The 25056-nt window shown below is 43.2% G+C and overlaps 1 protein-coding gene across 4 annotated transcripts in view; it reads right to left on the reverse strand.

Moving 5' to 3' along the window:
- Nucleotides 1–25056, reverse strand: part of pde3b (phosphodiesterase 3B) — a 321094-nt gene that overhangs the window by 38706 nt on the left and 257332 nt on the right. For 3 of the 4 annotated variants that reach the window (XM_038808100.1, XM_038808097.1, XM_038808096.1), the window contains 6 exons: nucleotides 20637–20749; nucleotides 11661–11868; nucleotides 10428–10522; nucleotides 9700–9854; nucleotides 7874–8011; nucleotides 3377–3488 (listed from right to left, as the gene is read on the reverse strand). In XM_038808100.1, coding sequence (XP_038664028.1) covers nucleotides 3377–3488; nucleotides 7874–8011; nucleotides 9700–9854; nucleotides 10428–10522; nucleotides 11661–11868; nucleotides 20637–20749 — 821 coding nt within the window. The remainder of the gene's footprint in view (nucleotides 1–3376; nucleotides 3489–7873; nucleotides 8012–9699; nucleotides 9855–10427; nucleotides 10523–11660; nucleotides 11869–20636; nucleotides 20750–25056) is intronic. The other variant, XM_038808098.1, reaches the window with a different exon arrangement.

The following is a 25056-nucleotide window of genomic DNA, read 5'->3' on the forward strand; positions in this document are numbered from 1 at the left end:
GTTCCTCTGACTAAGTTGGCACTCGAAGTTAAGTATAGGCCTTAGCGTTAGAGATAGTTTAGTTTGTAGTACTGTTGTGCATGAGTAGATCTTATTGTGTGTGTAAATAAACAGTATTGACTTTGAACTAACTAACTGGTGTATTGGCTCTTTGATCGGTATTCGGGTTGAAACTTGTGGTGGTATCGAGAGATACCTGGCGACTCTGAAAGTAAACATAATTAGGATTAAGGAAGACGAGCATATTGACTGCTATATTTAAAGCAAGTAAACAGAGCAACATAATAAACCCCTTTGTTCCTATTGGAAGCCTCCAGAGTGTTGTCTTGAGCCACCACACAGCTGCTGTCTATGATAAGGTTCTAATTATCAAAAGTTCTAATTTTCACAATTGTACAATTACATTTACCCAATGAATTGTCTGTCATGTCTTTGAATTCCTTAATTAATGTTCTTGCATGAAGGCCTATACCACTCCAAAAACCACGGCTTGGACTTGCTATTTTTGCCCAAAGGCCTGTTTCTGTTAGCAGAATTAAAATTCTAGTTTGAAAATATACTTTGTACCCAACATTTCAGGGTACATCTGCATCAAGTCAGTTGTACTGTTCGAACAGATTCCCCAAGGTTTGAATTTTTCAAGTTCAGTTGTTTTACAGATTTTCATAAGATGATAAGATGTAGGAACTGTCTGCTCCACCATTTAATGAGATCATGGCTGATCTGATATAATCCTCAACTCCACTTTCCCGTTGTATCCCCATGATCCTTGTTTCGCTTACTGATTAAAAGTCTGTCCATCTCAGACTTGAACATAGTTCACAACCCAGCCTCTTCAGCCCGCTGCAGTAAAGAATTCCACTGTCATCTGTGAGAAGAAACTCCTACTCATCTCTGTTTTAAATGGACAACACCTGACTCTTTGTTTATACCCTCTGGCCCCACACTCTCCCACAAGGCAAAACATCCTCTCAGCATCTATCCTATCAAACACCTGATAATCCTACATGTCTCAATAAGTTCACCTCTCATTCGTCTAAACTCCAATGTGTGGAACGGCACGGTAGCACAGTGGTTAGCATTGTTTCTTCATGGTGCCAGGGACCCGGGTTCGCTTCCCAGTTTGGGTCATTGTCTGTGCCGAGTCTGCATGCTGTCCCAGTGTCTGTGTGGGTTTCCTCCAGGTGTTCTGGTTTCCTCTTATAAGTCCCGAAAGATGTGCTTGTTAGGTGAATTGGACATTCTGAATACTCCTTCAGTGTACCCAAACGGGTGCCGGAGTATGGTGACTAGGGACTTTTCACAGTAACTTCATTGCAGTGTTAATATAAGCCTACTTGTGACACTAATAAAGATTATTACTATTACAGGCCCAACATACCTCTCCTCATAAGAAAATTCCTCCAAAGCCGGGAACAACCTAGTGAACTTTCTCTGGATGCCTCTAATGACTGTTTTTCTTTCCTTTGATAAGGGGACCAAACTGTCAAACTCATCACAGTATTCCAGGTGTGCTCGGACTAGTGCCTTGTATAGTTTTAGCAGGACTTCCCTATTTTTATGTTCCATTTCCTTCAAAATAAAGGCCAATATTCCATTTCCCTTCCCAATTAAAACAACTGAACTTGCATCTAGCTTTTTGTGATTTATGAACGAGGGCCCCCAAATCCCTCTATGCAGCAGTTTTCTGCAATCTTTCTCCATTTAACTAATATTCAGCTCCTTTATTCTTTCTACCAAAGTGTATAACTTCACATTTTCCTACATTATATTTCATCTGCCAACTTTTTTGCCCACTCACCTAACGTGTCTATATCCCTCTGTAGACTCTGTCATCCTCACTACTTGTCTTACCACCTAGTTTTGTGTCATCCGCAAACTTGGCAATAGTGCATTCAGTTTCCCGGTCCAAGTCATTAATATATATTGTGAACAATTGTGGCCCCAGCACAAATCCCTGCAGCACTCCAGTAATACAGGCTGCCATCCTGAAAATGCTCCTCTTAAACCAACTCTGTCATCTATCAATTAGCCAATCCTCTTGTCATGCTAATATACTACCCCCAACACCATAGACTCTTATCTTGTTTAGTAGCCTTTTATCTGGTACAATCCAACAATTTCGGAAATCCAAATATATTACATCAACTGGTTCCCTTTCATCCACCTTGCTCATTACCACCTCAAAAAATTCTAACAAATTTGTCAGATATGGTTTCCCCTTCATGAAGTCATGCTGACTCTGCTTGGTTATATTATGTACTTCTAAATGCTCTGCTATTGCATCCTTTATAATGGACTCTTAACATTTTCCCAATGACAGATGTTAAGCTAACTGGCCAAGAGTTACTTGTTTTTTTGTCTCCCTCCTTTGTTACATTGACAGTTTTTGAATCCTCTGGGATTTTTCCAAAATTTAAGGATTCTTGGAAGATTACTATCAGTGCATTCAGGTAAAGTTTTATTCAGATAAAGTTTATATTGAATACTTAAAAGAAAAAACAGAAGCAGTGTCAGGGAGGAAAAAATTGCATCACCATTGCACATCTAATGTAGCTTTTATTTTCTGTTTTAAAAGCTTTGGAAAGTTAACAAAACTGAGAACGCCATTTCTAATCTTTAACTTTCAATGTGTACAATTTTGAAGCCAGAAATACCTCTTAATAGTAAAACCTTGTTATGAACGAAAGTCATTCTATTTGCTACAGTCAAATAATTGAGGCACAATGTCTTTTCTCATTCCAATTTGAATTTCTTTCTGAAAAAGCAGCAAGTTCCATGTTGAAATGAAACAAAGTCTCTTCTGAGGGGAGCTTGTAAAAAGAAAGGCAGAAAGAATAAGGGGAAGGAAACAAGTTCAAACTGACCTTTTATTGTTGGGGAATTAGAGAGTGGGAGTGAGTGCATGGAGGCTTAAGGATAAGGGGAAGGAGATTAGGCAGTTGAAAAGAGAAAGGGCAGGGGATGCAATGGGAGCTAGAGGAGAGAAAAGCATGGATGTGAGGAAAAGAGATGGAAAATAAACCACAGAACAACATTTTCCTTGCAATTCCACCAAAAAATGCATCCAGTTGCACTCCTTCACTACCATACAAGGCCTCACACAACCTTTTCAAAGAAAACAAAGAAAAAAGAACAAGAAAACAAGGAAAAAAGAACAGAGTCGAGAGAGAGGATAAACAAAAATAGATTAGGGAGAGAGAAGTAGGACAAATGAAAAGGAGAGATGCAAAAGCATAAGAGCCGAGAGAAAACACATACACTAAAGGTAAAAAAAGGACAAATCATTCTCTCGGATTTGGCATTTGCAATGCCACGGATGAGAATATATTCTACATATATATGCTAGTTAAACAGGAGAGCTATTAATACTTACAAGGAATGTCACGATAACCATTCTCCAGTGCTCGAAAGTAGTTCATGAACTCCCGAATAGGGATTTTGAAGAGGTCGAATAAGCCAGTATCAAGAAACAGGGAATAAATGACCTAAAACGGCAAAATAGTTTTGTTGGTTACCAAAGTTTGCAAAAGAGAAAGTGACTGCAAAGAGCAGCGAATGTACAGAATTAGAGTTCTCCAAATTTGACCAAACTATTCTTCAGATAGTTTTACAATATGGCCATATCTATGTACACAGACAATATATTTAGAGTCCATACATGCAATTAAAATGTATTGGGAAGTGTGCTGTATGCCACAGGTGAAGAAAGATTCAGTACAGAGCTGCCTTTTGAAAACCATGCTTTCCATACAATCTGAGGCATATCAGATATCTCTCTATAGTATTTCTTTATTAATAGGAAAAGGAGGCACATAGTGAACCATGCATAATTCCTATGAACGGCATTTTATTTAAAAACTGTAAACAAGTATAAAATCTGCCATTTGTTTTTCTTGGTGCAAAAGCCCCTTCATTTTCCTTAATCTTTCAAGCCACAAACTATTTACAGACATCTTTCACAATGTTGCCCTTCAACCAGCCAACAAGAAAGACAGAAGTGTACCACAGCAGGCCACTCCTCTATCTTGCAACTCTCAGAAAGACAACCAATCTCTACTTTGCTGCACTGGGAACTTTGTTGCATTGAATCTGCATTTCTCCAGTGCGTTTTAACTATAAAACATATATTGTTATCTTAAAAACACCATTACAATTACTGAATAATAATTTAAATATATTCCTTACATGGACACTTATTATGTTTAGTCATCATGATTCCACCTCTAGCTATCACGTTATACTCAAAATCCTTATGGTCAGGGCAGCACGATGGCACAGTGGTTAGCACTGCAGCCTCACGGTACCGAGGTCCCAGGTTCAATCCCGGCTCTGGATCACTGTCTGTGTGGAGTTTGCACATTCTCGCTGTGTTTGCATGGGTTTCACCCCCACAGCCCAAAGATGAGCAGGGTAGGTGAATTGGCCACGCTAAATTGCCCCTTAATTGGAAAAAATTAATTGGGTACTCTAAATGTATTTATTGTTTTTAATCCTTATGGTCATTGTCAAAGATAAATAGTCAGTCAGCATCAAATACACTTCCAAGTTCCAAATCACAGTGCTGCTGCTGTGGGGAATTGTCCCATTGAAGGGCCAAAAGAGGAACAGGGTTATTAAGTTCCCTTCTGTTCATTTGTGACAGGAGAGTTGCAACTGGACCAGTGCTTCGCTTGGCAAGCCAGCTGAGAATAGTCAGCATCTTTCAATATCACGAGTCATATTTTGTTTAAAGATCTGTTGTGCAAGCTACTGGTTCATTCCCGTACTAAATAATTCCTAAAAGAGAACTTTGCTGGCTCACTTTTTAATTTGGGTAATTTTTGAAAGTTGAGATGTTGCTGTTCCAACATACCATAAATAATATTTGGGAAAGAAAAGTTTAAAACAGGTTTGAAGTTTAGAATCCTTTTATCCACTGATACTTATATTATTTGGATGCTTGGTTTGTTAATGGTGGCATGGTAGCACAGTGGATAGCACAGTTGCTTCACAATGCCAGGGTCCCAGGTTCGATTTCCGGCTTAGGTCACTTTCTGTGCAGAGTCTGCATGTTCTTCCTGTGTCTGCATGGGTTTCCTCCGGGTGCTCTGGTTTCCTCCTACAAATCCTGAAAGACGTGCTGTTAAGTGCTTTGGACATTCTGAATTCTCCGTGTACTCGGGGGTATTCACAGTAACTTCATTGTAGTGCTAACGTAGGCCTACTTGTGACAATAAGATTATTATTACTGCTTTGATTTTTGAAGCAGGAATAAAAGATCCTGAGATATATCTCTTCTTTACAAGTTGCACAAACATCTGCTTTGATGCTTCTTGCAAATCATGGATCTACAAATTAGCAATGCAGAATAGATCAGAAAATATTGGCAAATGTTCAAAATCTCAACTCATCTGCAGTATACAGTAGTCCCCCGTTATACCGCGCTCCGCAATACCGCGGTTCGCGATATACCGCGGGGGGGCTGATGGACCCCAACTGTCAGTTGTGTCAATTTCAGCGGCCGGCTCACTTTGATCCGGAGAGGGAAGCTGCTCTCTCACTGAAACAATCAGCCGGCCGCTGAAATTGACACTGCCGGCTGCTCTCTCCCTCCAATCCAACTTTTAAGTTTTAATGTTTCTGATTGGAGGGAGAGAGCAGCCGGCAGTGTCAATTTCAGCGGCCAGCTGATTGTTTCAGTGAGAGAGCAGCTTCCCTCTCCGGATCAAAGTGAGCCGGCCGCTGAAATTGACACTGCCCGCTGCTCTCTCCCTCCAATCAGAAACATTAAAACTTAAAAGTTGGATTGGAGGGAGAGAGCAGCGGGCAGTGTCAATTTCAGCGGCCGGCTGATTTTGATTCGGAGAGGGAAGCTGCTCTCACTGAAACAATCAGCTGGCCGCTGAAATTGACACTGCCGAGGGGGGGGGCGAGTGTTTGGGGGGGGGGGGGGGGGGGGAGGAGAAGAGGGGGGGCGGGTGTTTGGGGGGGGGGGAGAAGGGGGGGAGGAAGGGGGGGGAGAAGGGGGGGGAGAAAAGGGGGGGAGAAAGGGGGGAGAGAAGGGGGGGAAGAAGGGGGGGAGAGAAGGGGGGGAGAGAAGGGGGAGAAGAGGGGGGGCGGGTGTTTGGGGGGGAGAAGAGGGGGGGGGTTGGGGGGGAGAGGAGGGGGGCAGGTGTTGGGGGGAGAGGAGGGGGGGCGGGTGTTGGGGGGGAGAGGAGGGGGGGGGGGGTGTTGGGGGGAGAGGAGGGGGGGGCGGGTGTTGGGGGGGGAGAGGAGGGGGGGGCGGGTGTTGGGGAGAGGAGGGGGGGCGGGGTGTGGGGGGACCCCCCTGCGGGTGTGGGGGGACCCCCCCTGCGGGTGTGGGGGAGACCCCCCTGCGGGTGTTGGGGGAGAGAGGAGGGCCCTGCGGGTGTTGGGGGAGAGAGGAGGGCCCTGCGGGTGTTGGGGGAGAGAGGAGGGCCCTGCGGGTGTTGGGGGACGGGGGAGGAGAGGGGGGGGGGGGGGAGGGGGCGAGCCGGAGGGTGTGGGGGGAGAGGGAGCGAGCTGGACGCTGTGGGGGAGAGCAGGAGGGTGTGGGGGAGAGGGGGCGAGCCGGAGGGTGGGGGGGGGGGGGGGAGAGAGGGGGCGAGCAGGAGGGTGTGGGGGGAGAGGGGGCTAGTGGAGATTGTGGGGGGAGAGGGGGCTAGCCGGAGGGTGTGAGGTGGGTGGGGTGGGGGGGGGGAGGGGAGAGGAGGAGACAGAGCCCAGTGGGTGTTGGGGGAGAGGAGGAGACAGAGCCCAGTGGGTGTTGGGGGAGAGCCGGAGGGTGTGGGGGGGAGAGGGGTCTAGTTGGAGGATGTGGGGGGAGAGGGGGCGTACGGAGGGTGTGGGGGGAGAGGGGGCGAGCCGGAGGGTGTGGGGGGGGGGGGGGGAGAGAGGGGGCGAGCAGGAGGGTGTGGGGGGGGGGGGGCTAGTTGGAGATTGTGGGGGGAGAGGGGGCTAGCCGGAGGGTGTGAGGTGGGTGGGGTGGGGGGGGGGGGGGAGGGGAGAGGAGGAGACAGAGCCCAGTGGGTGTTGGGGGAGAGGAGGAGACAGAGCCCAGTGGGTGTTGGGGGAGAGGGGGCGAGCCGGAGGGTGTGGGGGGGAGAGGGGGCTAGTTGGAGGATGTGGGGGGAGAGGGGGCGAACCGGAGGGTGTGGGGGAGAGGGGGCGAGCCGGAGGGTGTTGGGGGGGGGGGGAGAGGGGGCGAGCCGGAGGGTGTGGGGGGAGAGGGGTCTAGTTGGAGGATGTGGGGGGAGAGGGGACGAGCTGGAGGAAAAAAAAGAGAAATTGACACTGCCGGCTGCTCTCTCCCTCCAATCAGAAACATTAAAACTTAAAAGTTGGATTGGAGGGAGAGAGCAGCCGGCAGTGTCAATTTCAGCGGCCGGCTGATTATTTCACTGAGAGCAGCTTCTCTCCGGATCAAAGTGAGCCGGCCGCTGAAATTTTAATTGGATCCACGATGGGGGTTTTAAATTATTTAAAAATCTATGCTAGCGCTTCCCATTGTGAGTCTACGGTGGTCTGACCTCTCCCCCCGCCCCCCCCCCCCCGTAGACTCACAATGGGAAGCGCTAGCATAGATTTTTAAATAAATTTAAAACCCCCATCATGGATATCCGCGGCTCGGATACAACGCGGGTTGGGGTCTTGGACCCCAACACCCGCGTTATAAAGGGGGACTACTGTATTAATCTATGCCCAACTTTTCTAAGATGTATTTTTGACCTGTGCACTCAAATCACATTTTTGAACACAACATGAGTATTTTTTTTTTATTCGGTTTTATTATTTCATGCCATTGTGCATAAAGTCTCTGTCAAAATTAACTTTCACTCAATCGTTTGAAAAAAGCAGTAAGAAAACTAACCTGACTAAGAATTCTTCCAGATTGTCCACCTGTCATCTCTACAAGTTCAAAAATTGGAAAATTCCAACTATTTAGCTTTTCCATACATAGCTCAGTGCCTTGTTTTTCTATTGGCTCAAGCAAAAGTTCTGGAAGCTGCTGTTGGTTTAAACAGATAAAATGTCAATGGTTATGCCACAGTACCTCACATCAAAATATCATGAAATTTCAAATAATGATCATCAAAACTCACACCCCTTCCCCGACACCACCCATGCAAGCACAGGAGACTCGACACCCAGCTTTTAACTCTTGCCGTTGAAAAATCTTGGGCTCCAAATTCCAAGTGAAACAGCAATTTATTTGTACTTCTTTCAACTTAGTATGCTATAATTGCTACTCATGATGCAGTCTCACCTAAGCTAGGAACACCAAAAACAGATTGGGTGATTGCTTTGCTGAACACCACTGTTCAGTCTGCAAGCATGACTCTCAGCTTTCAGTCACTTGCAATTTTAATTTATCATCCTACTGTCACTTCTCGGATCTTAGCCACCTGCATGGTAATGTAATGGAACCTAGAAGAATGGCAATTCAGCTTTCCTTTAGGCAATTTACAATGTAAATTCAACAGTTTACTATAACCATTGCTCATTTTTCTTGTCAACAGATGCTAGTAACATCTTGTTGTGGCCATTTAGTTCAAGACTCATTTTTTGTTTCTTGACTTTCCCATTACCATTGCCTTGTACCTCATTACAGATAATCATTCCTACCCCTCATCCTGTCACAAATCCTACCTCATTTTCCCCTCTAACTCCATGTTCCCACCACAAGCAAGACACGCCTTTTACTCTGGTGCTATACCTGCTTAAAGACTGTTAAATCTCATAAATATCTTTCAATTATAATGAAGTTCATCAATTTAGAGCATTCACAATGTTTCTCTCTCCACAAGTGTAAATGATCTGCTTAGTGCTACCAATATTTTCATGCCTGATTCTATCAATTAGTGAAGGAAAAAACAAATTTGAAGCAGGAATAATCCATCAAATTGACACGGCTGAAACTTTTAAAAAGTGATCTTCTCGCATAAGCATCAATTAATTTTCTTAAACTTTAAAATAAATATACTCACACAATACAAGAGGAATATGAATTTAGTAAAGATGAAACAATATTCCCTACAAGCATCCCCAACTAGCTGGTTTGCATAGTCACCTCTTGGGGAATTTTCAAATTTTAATTTAGTTTTTGCAGTGCATCAACATTTGCCATCAGGCTCAGCCAAATTAAATTCCTATATTTCCACAATGAGTACACTTTAAAAGTACATCATTGGTTGCAAAGTGTTTGAGAAGCCAAGGTCATGAAAGGTGCCATATAAATGCAAGTCTTCATTATTTAAAATTCATTCCTATCTTTTTAGTTCTGCTTTATAAACAAAATATCCTCCATGGATATGTACAAACTGCAACAGAAAGAAAAGTAATTATATTAATAAAATAAAACTATTAATATTAATAACTTGATTCCATGAGTGACTGAAGTCCACGAGAAGAAAATATTTAAATTCCTACAACAGGATATTTCAACAGACGCAATAAAAATATTCTTGATTTTAACTGTAATTTTTAAACTGCGAAACATGTAAAAAGTAAAAATATTTCACACAAGATTGGCTATCAATGATTTCTGAAAAGTTACATAAGAATTCATGCAGAAGTTCCATGGGAATAGCATGCAAGGTGCTCAGATGAACTGGCATGACTGATTAAATCCTATGTATTACTGCTAAATCAGTACACAAGAACAAAAAAAGAATCAGTGACAGAAATTTGTCTCACCCCAGATTGACTTTTTTGAATTTGTGGTTGATGATCATCATTAATTGTACATTTTCTGGATCCGTCATTTTCTAACTGCTCCTTTATTTCAGTCCCCAACGTGTGTTGTTCTTCCATTAATCCACTGTTAGGAGCATTATTTTCAATATCTTTGTCTTAAAAAAATACAAATTCTTCCAATGTTTATTCTTTCAGCGCTTCATCTTGTTTTTAAGTGCTATTTTATACACCAAGTTCTAAGTATTTTCTTCTTACTTGAGCACATAAATAAATTTTATATCTTAAACTTTGATCTTAAACATAAGACTGATTTATACATGGATAACAGGAAAACAATAAAACAATTACTGCAATTCAAATCCAACTAATGAAAAGAATATTTAAAACTGTTGTTTATTTTTATGCTACTTTGTAAATTTTTTGTGATAATCAACATTTAATTCTAAAGATATAACTATTGTCGTGTTTTATTACAAGTGGCTAGGTTAATCCAAATTGTGAGAAATTCTATCAAGCCTCAGCCAAACTGCAAAATTCAGGATTTCACAATTGTGCATAAATCACTTCAAAAGGAGAGAAAATTAACAATATCGATCACAAAATGCCAACATCCCGTGAACTGACCATGAACAAACAGATCCCATCAGTACTGACCCATGACTATAAATTATTGTTGCTGAAGGAGGAAAATGCAGCAATCAGAACCATAGAATTTTTCACTAACATACCTTGTCGCTTGGCATGGGGTGATTCTGCAACAGATTGCAAATTGCCTTCTCCCATATCTATATTTTGAACAGGTCTAAGCATATGTCGTCCACAACTGGAACAAATTGATTTCAAAAAACAGAACTAAGAGACAATTATGAATAAAGTTTATTTTCCAAAAATCTAGAATGACCAAATTTCCTTCTTTATATCTTCATTAAGTTTCAAAATTAACAAAACTGGTTGAACTTTCCTGTTTGTAAACACACGGTTTTCCATATATAAGAAAAATTGGATTGGAAAATCAAGCCAAATCTAACAGGTCTAACTTCACAAAACTACTTTGCATCACTTCACAACTAACTAGCCTTAAGAAACAGAATTTATTGATGCTTCAAGAAAATATGACTTGTATTTGACGTCTGCAGGAAAACCACAAAAAAAGTGACTGGAAGTCAGATCTGGAAAACCAAAAAGCACTGATTGGTCACTCCATCGTAAATCACGATTGCAGAAGTCACATAATCCAGGTTTTCCTGCATATTAGAAATATTTCATTCTGAAACTGTGCAATATAACTTTAGATTTTTCTTTTAGTTGCAATAATCAAGTTTTATATCACAGTGGAATCTTTACCTTACTTGACAAGCAAGGTAAAGGGGCATGGATTAGCCCAGTGGGCTAAAAAGCTGGCTTGTAATGCAGAACAATGCCAGCAGCGCTGGTTCAATTCATGTACTGGCCTCCCTGAACAGGCGCCAGAATGTGGCAACTAGGAGCTTTTCACAGTAACTTCATTGAAGCCTACTTGTGACAATAAGCGATAATTATATTATTATTGTAAGTATGGAATATTTACAGATGATCGGGCAGGAAAAATTCATAAAGTGTTTTTAAAAACTATAATTTCCTCTAATATAGTAAACAAATTAGAAGTGAAATTATGAATACCTTGTGTGGTGCTAAGTACTTGTTTCACATTTTGATGAGGGATATGTGTGAAACTTTCAAAAAATAGCACAGACTTGGATCTTTAAAGTTACAGTTCACAGTGAGGGATTTGATATCCCTGTTCATTCTAACTACAACTGGAAATTTCCAAATACTTGCCTTAGTGACATCGAACAATCACAAAACGGTATAGTATTTTAACAACTTCTTTATGGGACTTTAAAAGACCCCCAGTCTTTTACCAAAGTATTTGAATCCCACACTTAGCTTTCAGTCCATGTATTCATTAATGCATTATGTACCTGCTGCAGAGAACACTGCTTGACGTTCTGAAGGATTGTTGAAAATCTGGAGAACTGAGCGCGTATCCGATTGGTTTATGCAGAGTCACCCTGGGTTTAGTCAGTATGTCAGCTGTATCAGGAAACTCTACCGGTGAGCGATTAAAACCGGTCATTGCCCCAGGTCCATGAATTGGGGAATTCACAGGACTGAGGCTAGGAGAAGTACCTGGAACAAAACAAGAATTTTACAGTTTAATTAAGACGATACCATAGGTATTTTTCTTTGGAACTTTTAATTTTGTTAGAATGAAGCTGCGTGCATTTCATTCTAAATTATTTTTTCATAATCTCTTAATAATTATTATTGCTTATTGTCACAAGTCGACTTCAATGAAGTCACTGTGAAAAGCCCCTAGTCACCACATTCTGGCACTTGTTTGGGGAGGCAGGTATTTGTCAATGTCTTTCTGCCTTGTACTTGTCAATAGTAGTCAGGAGGACAACCTGCTTCTACCAATCTTATGATGCTCTTTTGAATTACCAATTGAAAAGGCGTGAGCAAGTGCACAGCAAGATTACCCGCCCTTCATAAATTTTTACCTCCATCCCCTACAGCACTGTGTGGCATCCAGTAATGTCTACACAGCAGAAACTGATCTCAGCAGCATGGGAGGTAGGTGATGTAAATACACATTTGAACACTGTGTGGCAGCATGCACCGTTTCTTCCAAGTACAGCTCAGATTAGTGATTAAAAATACTGTAACCTTTTGTATTCTCTACAGCCAAAACAGATGGCACTTGGTACCAAGCAATGGCAGCAGGCTGTGCCATTAGTAATGGTGAATTTCTTTTGCCTTTTCATGATTTAAAAAAATAAACCACACACAAGTGCTTTGGGTTTCACCAGTCAGTTCAAATTACTTTGGATCATGCGCAAGCCAGAATAAATCCAAGCTTTCACAACCATTCAAGAAAATGTCTCAAAATTGAGAGCCATTACAATCAAGAAAATCACTTGCAAGTGAGATTTTGACCATCATTCAAAACATTCACTAACAAATGACAAAAAAATGCTTGCAGATATAGAAACATTACAGAAAAAAATGCAACAGAGATGTGCAGCCTCATTTGTTATGGTTACATGTAGAATTTTTAAGTTAGCTTTTTAAACCAGAGAAACATGAGAAAGATCACTGCCAACACAGGGAACTTGAAAAATTAGAACAAAGACTGAACTTATAAAAGCAAATAAGCTGAGCTGAGCTGAAGCCTGAGGTAGAGACATTGTGGGGCAGCAGGGAAGGGGCAAGTTACCTGGGCATTTTAATCCATGGTAAGAAACAGTGTTGAGAGTAGCAGACCTGTAGAGTTAAAACAGCGTTGGGGGAGGAGCTTACCATAAACAAAGTGGGAAAAACAAAGACTGTTGTCATAGGAAAACAAATTTCATTGGCTGGCAAGTAACTGCTAATTACATTATCGATTCTAATTTAATTTCAGATTAAAGGTCAAAAGGAGAAATATTTCACAGATGAGAAAGACTAAAAACAGCTGGAAATTTAAAGCAAAATAAATTAAATAAAATAGAGGTGCAGGGGCACATGATGTGTTGTTGCACCTGCATGAGGGAGCCGATGGATCACATTGTGGTTCCTAGTGAACACATCTGTAGCAAGTGTTGGTTGCTTGAGGAACTTCGGCTCGGAGTTGATGAGCTGGAGTCTGAGCTGCGACACATCAAGGCGGGGGAGAGTTACCTGGATGCGGTGTTTCAGGAGGCAGTCACATTCATTAGATTAAGTACTTTGAATTCAGTCGGTCAGGACAGGAGGGTATGACTATGAGTGAGGGAGGGAGGAACTAAGGTTGCAGGAGCCTCAGCCCCTTTTCCAAGAGGTTCGATATTACAGTATTGCTCCCTGTGTGGATGAGAGCATGGTCTGTGGCGAGGATGAGTAAACTGACCACAGCATCGTGGTACAAGGGGCCACTCAAGTGTGGGGAAATGAGAAAATAAATATATTCATAATCAGAGATAGAATAGACAGGGACATAGACACTGTTCTCTGTGTCCAGGATCAAGAGTCTCAAAGGTTGCGTTGCCTACCTGGTGCTCGGGTTCGGGATATCTCACCTGGACTGCAGAGGAACCTGCAGTGGGAGGGTAAAGATCCAGTTGTTGTGGTCCACATCCGTACCAACAACACAGGTAGAACAAGGATATCAGTTCTGCTGAAAGAATATGAACAACTAGGGGCTAAATTAAAAGGCAGAACTAAAAAAGGAAATAACCTCCGGATTACTACCTGAGCCACGAATAAATTGGCACAAGGTTGATAAGATTAAAGAGATAAGTGCGTGGCTCAAAGGTTGGTGTGACAGAAATGGCTTTGAATTCATGGAACATTGGCACCAGTAATGGGGAAGGAGGGAACTGTTCTGATGGGACTGTCTTCACCTGAATCATGCTGGCACCAGTGTTGTGGTGAAATTAGGGCTGTCGATAAGACTTTAAACTAAAAAAAGACTTTGAACTATGAGAGGGGGGGGGGGGGCAGCATGGTGGCGCAGTGGCTAACAATACTGCCTCATTGCACCAAGGACAGAGGTCACTGTGCATGTGGAATTTGCGCATTTTCTCCATGTCTGCGTTGGTATTACCCCCACAACCCAAAGATCTGTTTTGGGGCCACTGCTGTTTGTCATTTTTATAAATGACCTGGAAGAGGGTGTAGAAGGATGGGTTAGTAAATTTGCAGATGACACGAAGGTCGGTGGAGTTGTGGATAGTGCTGAAGGATGTTATAGGATACAGAGGGACATAGATAAGCTGCAGAGCTGGGCTGAGAGGTGGCAGGTGGAGTTTAATGCGGAAAAGTGTGAGGTGGTTCACTTTGGAAGGAGTAACAGGAATGCAGAGTACTGGGCTAATGGCAAGATCCTTGGTAGTGTAGATGAACAGAGAGATCTCGGCATCCAGGTACACAAATCCCTGAAAGTTGCCACCCAGGTTAATAGGGCTGTTAAGAAGGCATATGGTGTGCTAGCCTTTATAAGCAGGGGGATTGAGTTTCGGAACCACAAGGTCATGCTGCAGCTGTACATAACTCTGGTGCGGCCGCACCTGGAGTACTGCGTGCAGTTCTGGTCACCACATTATAGGAAAGATGTGGAAGCTTTGGAAAGGGTTCAGAGGAGATTTACTAGGATGTTGCCTGGTATGGAGGGAAGGTCTTACGAGGAAAGGCTCAGGGAATTGAGGTTGTTTTCGTTAGAGAGGAGAAGGCTGAGAGGTGACTTAATAGAGACATATAAGATAGTCAGAGGGTTAGATAGGGTGGACAGTGAGAGTCTTTTTCCTCGGATGGTGATGACCAACACGAGGGGACATAGCTTTAAATTGAGGGGTGATAGATATAGGACAGATGTCAGAGGCAGTTTCTTTACTCAGAGAGTAGTAGGGGTGTGGAACGCCCTGCCTGCAATAGTAGTAGACTCGCCAACTTTAAGGCCATTTAAGTGGTCACTGGATAGACATATGGATGAAAATGGAATAGTGTAGGTCAGATAGGCTTCAGATGGTTTCACAGGTCGGCGCAACATCGAGGGCCGAAGGGCCCGTACTGCGCTGTAGTGTTCTATCTATGTTCTATGTGCAGGGTAGGTGGATTGGCCACGCTAAATTTTCCCTTAATTTAAAAAAAAAACTATGGTCAAAGCAGGACTGAGGGTGCTGTGCCAAAATGCGTGCAGTATACGAAATAAGGTAAATGAGCTTGTTGCGCACATTGAAATTGGCGAGTACGATGTTGTGGGCATCTCAGAGATGTGGCTGCAAGGGGATCAGGTCTGGGATGTGTTCTATTAAAAGGACAGGCAGATTGCATCATTAGTAAGGAATGAAATTAAATCGATAGCAAGAAGCATTATAGGATCAGAAGGCACAGAATCTGCATGGGTAGAGTTGAGGAATTGCAAAGGAAAAAAGATTCTGATGGGAATTATATACAGGCCTCCTAGCAGTAATCAGAATGGTGACGGAAAAATTATAATGGGCAATAAGGAAATTGTAGATATGTTAAACAAATATTTTGAGATCGTCTTTGGAATAGAAGACACAAAAATCATACTTGAAAGAATGGGGAACCAACTGAATAACATTAATTGTTTTGAGCTTCTCACTTTGATTACTGAAGACAGGTGAAACAGAACTGGTTGCGCCCATAGCAACCTGTTCCACTCCAGTGACAAAACTGGCATTTACTTGACAAGGTGGAAAATTACCCAGCTATGTCCTGTCCACAAAAAAGAGAAATCCAACCAGGCCAATTACCACCCTATCTGTCTACTCTACATCATCAGCACAGACGCTTAGTTTGGGTAACGCTAAGGTCACTCAACTCCTGACCTCATCGCACCCTTGGTCTAAAGATTGATGAAAAAGCTGAATTCCAAGATGAAGTGAGAATGATTGCCCTTGAGAACAAGGCAGCATGTGCCAGAGTTTGGCATCAAAGAGCTTTAGCAAAACTGAAATTAATGGATATTGTGAAAAATCACTCCACATACTTAAGACAAAGAAATATATCCTAAACTGAAGTATCAGTTGTTTCAGCAATAATGTCCCCTCCATCTGGAGGTCAGAAGTGGGAATGCTCACTGATAGAACATAGAACAGTACAGCACAGAACAGGCCCTTCGGCCCTCGATGTTGTGCCGAGCAATGATCACCCTACTTAAACCCACGTAACCCATAACCCAACAATCCCCCCATTAACCTTACACTACGGGCAATTTAGCATGGCCAATCCACCTAACCCGCACATCTTTGGACTGTGGGAGGAAACCGGAGCACCCGGAGGAAACCCACGCACACACGGGGAGGACGTGCAGACTCCACACAGACAGTGACCCAGCCGGGAATCGAACCTGGGACCACTGGAGCTGTGAAGCATTGATGCTAACCACCATGCTACCGTGAGGCCCTTGATGATTTCATAATATTCCAAAGTCTGTTTCCATACGCAATAACACCTGGACAGCATTCACACTTGGGCTGATAAGTGGTAATAGAGTCATAGATGTTTACAGCATGGAAACATGCCCACTGGCCCATGCCGCCCAGTTTCAATCACCAAACTAGTCCCACTTCGAACATAGAACATGAAATGAAATGAAATGAAAATCGCTTATTGTCACGAGTAGGCTTCAATGAAGTTACCGTGAAAAGCCCCTAGAGAAATACAGCACAGAACAGGCCCTTTGGCCCACGATGTTGTGCTGAACTTTTGTTCAATTATACTGTCCAAAAGTTTAATCATAGTGTCCAAAATTCTATGATAATCTAAGGACAATCTATCATGGCCAATCCACCCAACCTGCACATCTTTGGACTGTGGGAGGAAACCAGAGCACCAGGAGGAAATCCACGCACACAAGGGGAGGATGTGCAGACTCCACACAGACAGTGACCCAAGCCAGAATCGAACCTGGGACCCTGGAGCTGTGAAGCAATTGTGCTATCCACAATGCTACCGTGCTGCCTTTAAGAACAGATTAATCTACACTCTATTGTGCTACCATAATCCATGTACCTATCCAATAGCCGCTTGAAGGCCCCTAATGTTTCCGACTCAACTACTTCCACAGGCAGTGCATTGCATGCCCCCACTACTCTCTGGGTAAAGAACCTACCTCTGACATCCCCCCTATATCTTCCACCATTCACCTTAAATTTATGTCCCCTTGTAATGGTTTGTTCCACCCCGGGGAAAAAGTCTCTGATTGTCCACTCTATCTATTGCCTGCATTTGGCCCATCCTGTCCATGTGACAGTCTGTAGAGTCATGGAAAGTAGCATTCCCACCACACAAGTGCCAGGCAATGACCATCTTCAACAAGAGAGAATCTAACCATCACCCCTTGAAATTCAATGGCATCACCATCGTTGAATCTCCTATTATCAACATCCTGGGGGTTATCATTGAACAGAAACTGAATTGGACTAGCCATGTGACTGCGAGAACAGATCAGAGACTGGGAAATCAGAGGAGAACTTGGGTATCGGGCTGATTTTTGTAATACTAAATTGGAATTCCAATATTTAATTGGAAAAATTAAAGAAAATATTTGTTATTACATTGAGGAGGAATCTTATAGGACGCAATTGTGGTCAGTAGGGCTGCACGGTGGCACAGTGGTTAGCAATGCTGCTTCACAGTGCCAGGGACCCGGGTTTGATTCCCACTGTCTGTGTGGAGTCTGCACGTTCTCCCCGTGTCTGCGTGAGTTTCCTCTGCGTGCTCCAGTTTCCTCCCATAGTCCAAAGATGTGCAGGTTACGTGGTTTGACCCTTAGTGCCCAAAAGGTTAGGTGAGGTTACTGGGATATGGCGGAAGCAAAGCTTAAGTCGGGTGCTCTTTCCAAGGGCCGGTGCAGACTCGATGGGCCGAATGGCCTCCTTCTGCACTGTAAATTCTATGATTCTATGGATACTCAAGCAAAAGATATCAAGAATGCAGAATTTAAAGAAGTCATTGAGTGGGCACATCAGTGCTTACAAGCTTATAAATACAGGTATTTTATCGTCTGTGAAATGATTATAGGACTTGTTACATCCTGAAATTCAGTTCAGCAGACGGAATGAGTGTGCCATGGACAGAGTGCGAGAGAGTGAGACAATGCAAGTGACAGACATAGGGTGAGCATGACAGAGCAAGCAACTTACAGACAAAATAAAATACACAATAAAACTTCTATTTTTCTTCGAGCAAAGTATTTTGCATGGCTCTTTGAGCACAAAACAAAATTTAAAGTTTAGCACAAATCGGAAATATAACACATTCTTCTATTGTAACCCAAATAAAAGCGAAAAATTGGAATATAGGAAACTCAGTGACCCTGCAAGTAAAGCACTTATCTGGATCAAATACAGTCCAGGTCTGTGGGACAAAGGCTTTTCTTCCCTGCTAACCATAATGATGGCGTGTAAAATGCAGTTCACAATCCTCACAACACAAAACGGTCTCTAATTTAATATTCTTACACACAAGGGCCACACTGATGGATGGAACTAGAAATGGAACATGTCACACTGTGCATCTGCAGGAACATTCGGAGGTTAAAGACAAGACACATTACTGGAACAGAAAAGAGGGAGCATTGTATGGTCCTGTCACCGACATATTACCTGGCAGGACCACAGAAAGAGGTATTTGAAATGAGAAAGTTTCAAATTCCCAATGGTAATATCAGTCACCTTAATAAATGAAAATTGAGTGGCCACATCAAATTTAAGTAGAACTACATTCAAAGTATTAATTTATATTTCTTCAAATAACTTTCTGTTTATGTATCTTAACCAGGGACAAAAAACATTTAAAGTTCTGTGGCGTTACAATCCCAGCTGTTGTCACTACCGGACAGTCAGGTCGCAGAATGGAACTCTGGCTCAACAGACCGTAACTTTAGAGGTATGGATGAACAGATTTACAGGACTGCCAAATATTCTTTAACAAAAGAAGAAAACATTTATTAAACAAGAAAAGATTAACTATAATACATTACTCCCACGTTCCCACTCCACCTTTACAGTTATATACAAATTTATAAGGATTACATAAGTTACAAATTATCTTAAATTCTAATGTTCTCAGTAAGTACAGTCCATGTAAACCAATAAGTGAAATGCAGTCAGACACACCAGACACTGAAACCAACAGGTGCCATCCAATATAACTTCTGTGGATTTTTCATTAAATCCTTTACCCCTCATCAGATGCTTGTCACACCGAGTGCCAACCAGTTACGCTGGAACTCTTGACCTCCACATGAGCGCTTCAAAACTCCAGTCTCAAAAGAACATGTTTTGGAATCTTATCGCAAATAAGGCTCTCTCTCGGGTGCCTTCACCAAGGATCAACTTCCAGGATTGCAATCTCTCTTTTCAGTATTCCTCGGCCTTGGATTGCCACCCATATTCAAGCTTCCACACTATCTCTCGGGTACCCAGCCATGTTAACACGGCTGTGTTGTGACATCAAACTGTTGATTTACCTGGAATGTCTGGTTTCTCACTTTGAATCTGGTTCTTGCAGCCATCTCTAAGTCAGAGCACTTTCTCTGTTTCTTATTTCAACATTACCCAACAAAACCTCGTTTGGCTTCTTGTTCTTTATTCCTTTAACTGGATGGTCTTCCTGAGACACACGTTTTGCCCAAATTCCTTGGTTTCTGGACTTCCTTTTGGGGAATCTACTCCCTGCATCTGCCTTGCCCTGCCCAGCTTCTTTGGGTCCAACTTAAAACTAAACTCAAATGTTTTTTTCAAATCTAGGGTGGTTGCTTTAAGCAACAACCTAGTTTTCCTTTAAACCCTGTTTACCGTCACATCGTAAAGCCTTTAATTACAATGCAGGCACAGTTTAAAGTGACCAAAGCCGACAGACATTCAGGCACCTTTGTTTAACATGAAGCTAACTAAAGTTATCACCCTTTCTTATACAGAAACACAAAATTAAACTTACTTAAAGCTATACCCACAAATACAAATAACTTAAAATTGTCCGTTTCCTGACACTGCGTACAAAATAATGGAATGATAGAAATGATCAAAAAGGAAATTATCTGGTTAAGTAATTCACAATTTTTCAAAGCACAAGAGAGGGTAATTCAAATGATTAGTCTTCTGAAATTTGGGAATTTGTTTTTGTTTTTATGCAGTCTTTAAATGTATTCTTTATATTCATGCAGTAATACAGACCAGAAATGCATCAGCACTCTCTTTTGGACAAGGTGAGATGTACACTTGGCTCGGTTTCATACTTACATATTGAAGATGCAGGCCTTGTATCAGAAGATCGTTTTGCAACTTTGCTTTCTCATTTCGTTAATTAGAAAACAATTTTTTCGACAACAATTGCAGCCCTGTTAGCTGCATCAGTTTCACCAAGAGCAAATCTAGTGTTTTTATCTCAGGAAAAAGATATGTTACCTGCTCGTCTGGGTCCATGATGAGATGTTAAAGATAGGGATGCAGATCGGGATTTAGGAATTGTCAACAGGTTTGAACTGGAAGGCCCATTTGCCTGTGAACCTGTTAAAGTACTTGAAAAGGAAGACCAACAAACAAGTCAATCAAAAACGTGCGCTCACAGCATCCTAATATAATATGTCACCGAATGAATAATTGTCTATGCCACCATACAGAAAATATACCGTGCAATTACAAATCAATAACATATTAAGATAAATTATTCTCACTTGGTAACCTTAAGGGATAGGCTAGGTTAATAGTCAATCATAACATGATCCACACTGCTTAGTAGCCATCAATTTATTTACTATTCAAGGGATGTGGGCATCACTGGCATGGCCAGCACTTGTTGCCCATCCCTAATTGCCTTTTGAACTAAGTGGCTTACTAAGCCATAACAAGATACACTCGAGACTGGTGCCACACAGAGACCAGGCCAGGTAAGGTTTAAATGTAAAAATATTGCAAAACCCAAAATACTGTGCAATGTAAGAAATACATGAACACACACAGAATTAAAGCATTTCTCGAAATTCAATGCAAAAAGTTAAACTATTTGAATAAATACACAGCAACATCTAATCAATAACTGTACAATCGTTAAATCACAGATAATGTGGGCTAATTTTCTCTTCACTTTGCTTATATACAGTTCTGATAGCAGTTATGCACTTTCTTTCGAAGGAAATTGCAAACGCCAAACAGATTACAATGAGAATTGCACACGCTAGTGATCAATATATGACAGATCATCATAATTGCTGAACCAATTTCAGGAATACAGTAATCCGAGAAGAAAAGTGGCTTAAACATTTGTAACAAACTCCAATACTTACCTTAATTGGCAGTCAGAGATCAGGGCCGGGATTCTCCAATCCCGCGGCCAAGTTCTGACACCGACGTAATAAGTGACGTGAACCACTCTGGCGTCAACGGACCCAGATTGTCAGGTATTCACCCCTTCCTAGGGGGCTAGGTTGGCGCTGAGTGGTCTCCGGCACTCCAGCGTTTGCACATGCGTGCTATGGCTGGCGCGTGTTTGCGCATGAGCGTGAGTTCCCGTCTCCGCGCCGGCCCCCGGGATATATGGCGGAGCCTTACAGGGGCGCAGCATGGAGGAACAGAGGCCCCCACAGAACCAGCCCACCCGGCGATCGGTAGGCCCTGATCGCAGGCCAGGTCATCGTGGAGACCCCCCCACCCCCCCAAACACAAATTCCAGGTCCTGACGTGTGGGACCATACCCAAGCCGGCAGGACTTAGCCGAACTCAGTGGGCACTCGGCCCGTCGAATTGCTGGGCCGGGGGGCGGGGGGGGGGGGGGGGGGGGGGGGGGGGGCTTTCAACGACCCCCGACCAGCGCGGCCGTGACCCCGCGGGCGCCCAAGAATGGACGTCGGGGCAGCGTGGCATGATTCTTGTGCGCCCCCCCCCCCCCCCCCCCCCCCCCCCCCCCCCCCCCCGGGGATTCGCCGACCCGGGGTCGTTGAATCCCGGCCCAGGAGTTCAAGGGCCAGGAAATATTGTTCCTGGACTCAGCGCATGTGCCAGCTGGGAACTGATCACTATGTGCAGTTTGTCGATTTTTACGTCTTCAGGCCTGGAACCGGCCCTGCACAAAATGGACAAAAGAAGAAATCTGAAACAGCACAAAAAGCAGGTCAAGTGACCTGAACACAATCGAGAGAAGGTGTCCCAGGGAGAAGGATACAGGAAGCCGTGCAGGGACAACACCCAAATCAAGATGATGGTCCAAAACCAAATAGTGGGAGAGAAAGAGGTCCCAGAAGACAGACTCAGGTAAGGAACAAGGGCAAACATCAGAAACCAATCCTGCAAGTGAAGTTAAGAAATGAGCAGAGAAAAAAAGAGCCCACGTTAAAAGGAAGAGCAGGCCTGAAGCAATATGAGCCCAAGAGAAGCTTTGAAGACCCGAGAGGTCAGCCAAAGGTTGGTGACGCCCTATGGGCTGTAGATGCAAAACTTGGTGTGTTCTGTTTGGTATGGCTGTAGATCTGAAAGTGTGCTTGGAAGGCAAAGCGGAGCATACTCTGAAATCCAGAGGAACGGAATCCCAGAAGGCAAAATTGAAATCCTGGACATGGATTTTTGTGGAAGCTATCCGAGTGAAAGAGACTTTTAGAAGTTCCAAAGCAAGTTCCTCAAACATGGAGATTGGAAACACTCCTGAGAAAGACAGAGTTTCAGTGAGACTGGTTGGCCCCTGAGGTGACAAGTGTCTGGGTGGGTTGTTGAGAAATCCATAGAATCTGCTTTTGTAGCATCTGCCATGTGGTGTCACTGACAAGAGTTCGGCCAGTTGGCTCACCTGTACTGCATACTTACTCTGAATATGAGACTATGTGCCCCCATGTGCTGGAGTCTTCTCAACCTCAGGCATGCAGAGAATGGTTGATGCAGTTATCTAATGCACTGGAGCAGAAAGGCAAGCAGCCAGTCTCAATTGTAGATGCATGTACCAGGACAGCAGAAAGTAGGAGGTCCACAAGCATGTGTGTAAATCCAACTGGTTGATACCTTATTGTTTAATGTCAAAGAATTGGTTTTGAGTATTAAAAGGTTATGCTGACCTTCAGATAATGTTTTGAGTGCTAATTTCTGCATTATTGACAGTCACCAACTGGTAAGCGCTTGAGAAAGAGGCAATGAAAATATCTGTGCTGCATGAGGGCAATGGTGAATGAATGGAATGGCATAATGTCATGCCTGGCTATTAATTATACTGGGGGGGTGGGGTGGGGGGGGGGGGGGGAGAGAATTTCAACTTTCCCAACATAAATTGGGATAGTCATAGTGTAAAGGGTTTAGAGGTGGAGAATTTCTTGAAATGTTGTTTTTTGTATCAATATGTAGGAGGCCCAACAAGAGATGGAGCAGTTCTGGATCTGGTTCTGGGAAAAGAAGCCGGACAAGTGTTCAATGCGGCAGATGGGGGGCATTTTAGTGATAGTGACCACAACACGGTACGGTTCAAGTCCATATGGACAAGGAAAAAGATGAGCTGTAAAAGACTTTTGGACTGGGATAATGCAGATTTTACAAAAATATGGCAAGATCTGGCCAAATTTGACAGGGAACGGCTTCTTGCGGAAAAATCTATAGAATCATAGAATTTACAGCGCAGGCCATTTGACCTATCAAGTCTGCACCAGCCCTCGGAAAGAGCACCCTACCCCGTAACCCCAACCAACGGTTTTGGACACCAAGGGCAATTTATCATGGCCAATCCACCTAACCAGTACATCTTTGGACCGTGGGAGGAAACTGGAGCACCCAGAGAAAACCCATGCAGACACAGAGAGAACGTGCAGACATGGCACAGACAATGACCCAAGCCGGGAATTGAACCTGGAACCCTGGAGCTGTGAAGTAACTGTGCCAACCACTGTGCTACCGTGCTGCCAGTATAGTGGAACAGTGGAGGGTATTCAAAAATGAAATGGGGATAATACATGTCCAACACGTTCCCGAAAGGGGGAAATGTAGGAACAGTAAGTTCAAGGAACCGTGCATATCTAGGACAAGATGAGGAAAAAGAGAAAGGATTTTAGCAAGTGCAAAGGGAGAAATTCAACTGCGGCTCTAGGAGAGGATAGGGAAGTGCAAGAGGGAGCTTCCGAAAGCAATTAGAAGAGCAAAAAAAGCATGAGAAAGGACTTGCAGATAAGACTATGAAGAATCCTGATATATTCTAGAAATGCATTGAGGAGAAAGAGTAGGGCCCATTAGAGACAAATGGGGCAAGCTGCAGGTTGTTAAATGAATACTTCTCATTGGTTTTCACTCAGGAGGACCACAACTTAGATACAGAATTCAGGATATGGTACTGTGAGGACCTTAAGCAGCTTGACATGGGAAATGAGGAGATATTGGATATAAATAGACAAATCCCCAGGCTCGGATGAACTGCATCCAAGGCTGCTGTGGGCGGCGAGGCAGGAAATTTCAGGGACTTTGGTGCAAGTTTTTAATTCCTCTCTGGCAACGGGGGAAATGCCAGAGGACTGGTGAGCATCTAGTGTTCCATTTTTCAAGAAGTGCGAACCAGGGAATTTCAGACCAGTGGGTCTCACATAGTGGCAGGGAAACTATTGGTGAAAATTCTGAAGGAGAGAATTAATTTCCAATTGGAAAGTCATGGGTTGATTAGGGATAGTCAGCACAGCTTTGTCAGAGGGAGATCATGCCGAACAATTTTGATAGAATCTTTTGATAAAGTGACTAAGTGCGAGGGTGAAGGAAGTGCAGTTCATGTAGTTTATATGGATTTTAGAAAAGCCTTTGACGAGATCCCCACGGGAGACTGATTGAGAAGGTTGAAGCAAACAGAATTCAAGGAAACTTGTCGAGATGGATC

This window comes from Scyliorhinus canicula, chromosome 9, assembly GCF_902713615.1.
Source record: "Scyliorhinus canicula chromosome 9, sScyCan1.1, whole genome shotgun sequence".
In the NCBI taxonomy this organism is placed as follows: domain Eukaryota; kingdom Metazoa; phylum Chordata; class Chondrichthyes; order Carcharhiniformes; family Scyliorhinidae; genus Scyliorhinus; species Scyliorhinus canicula.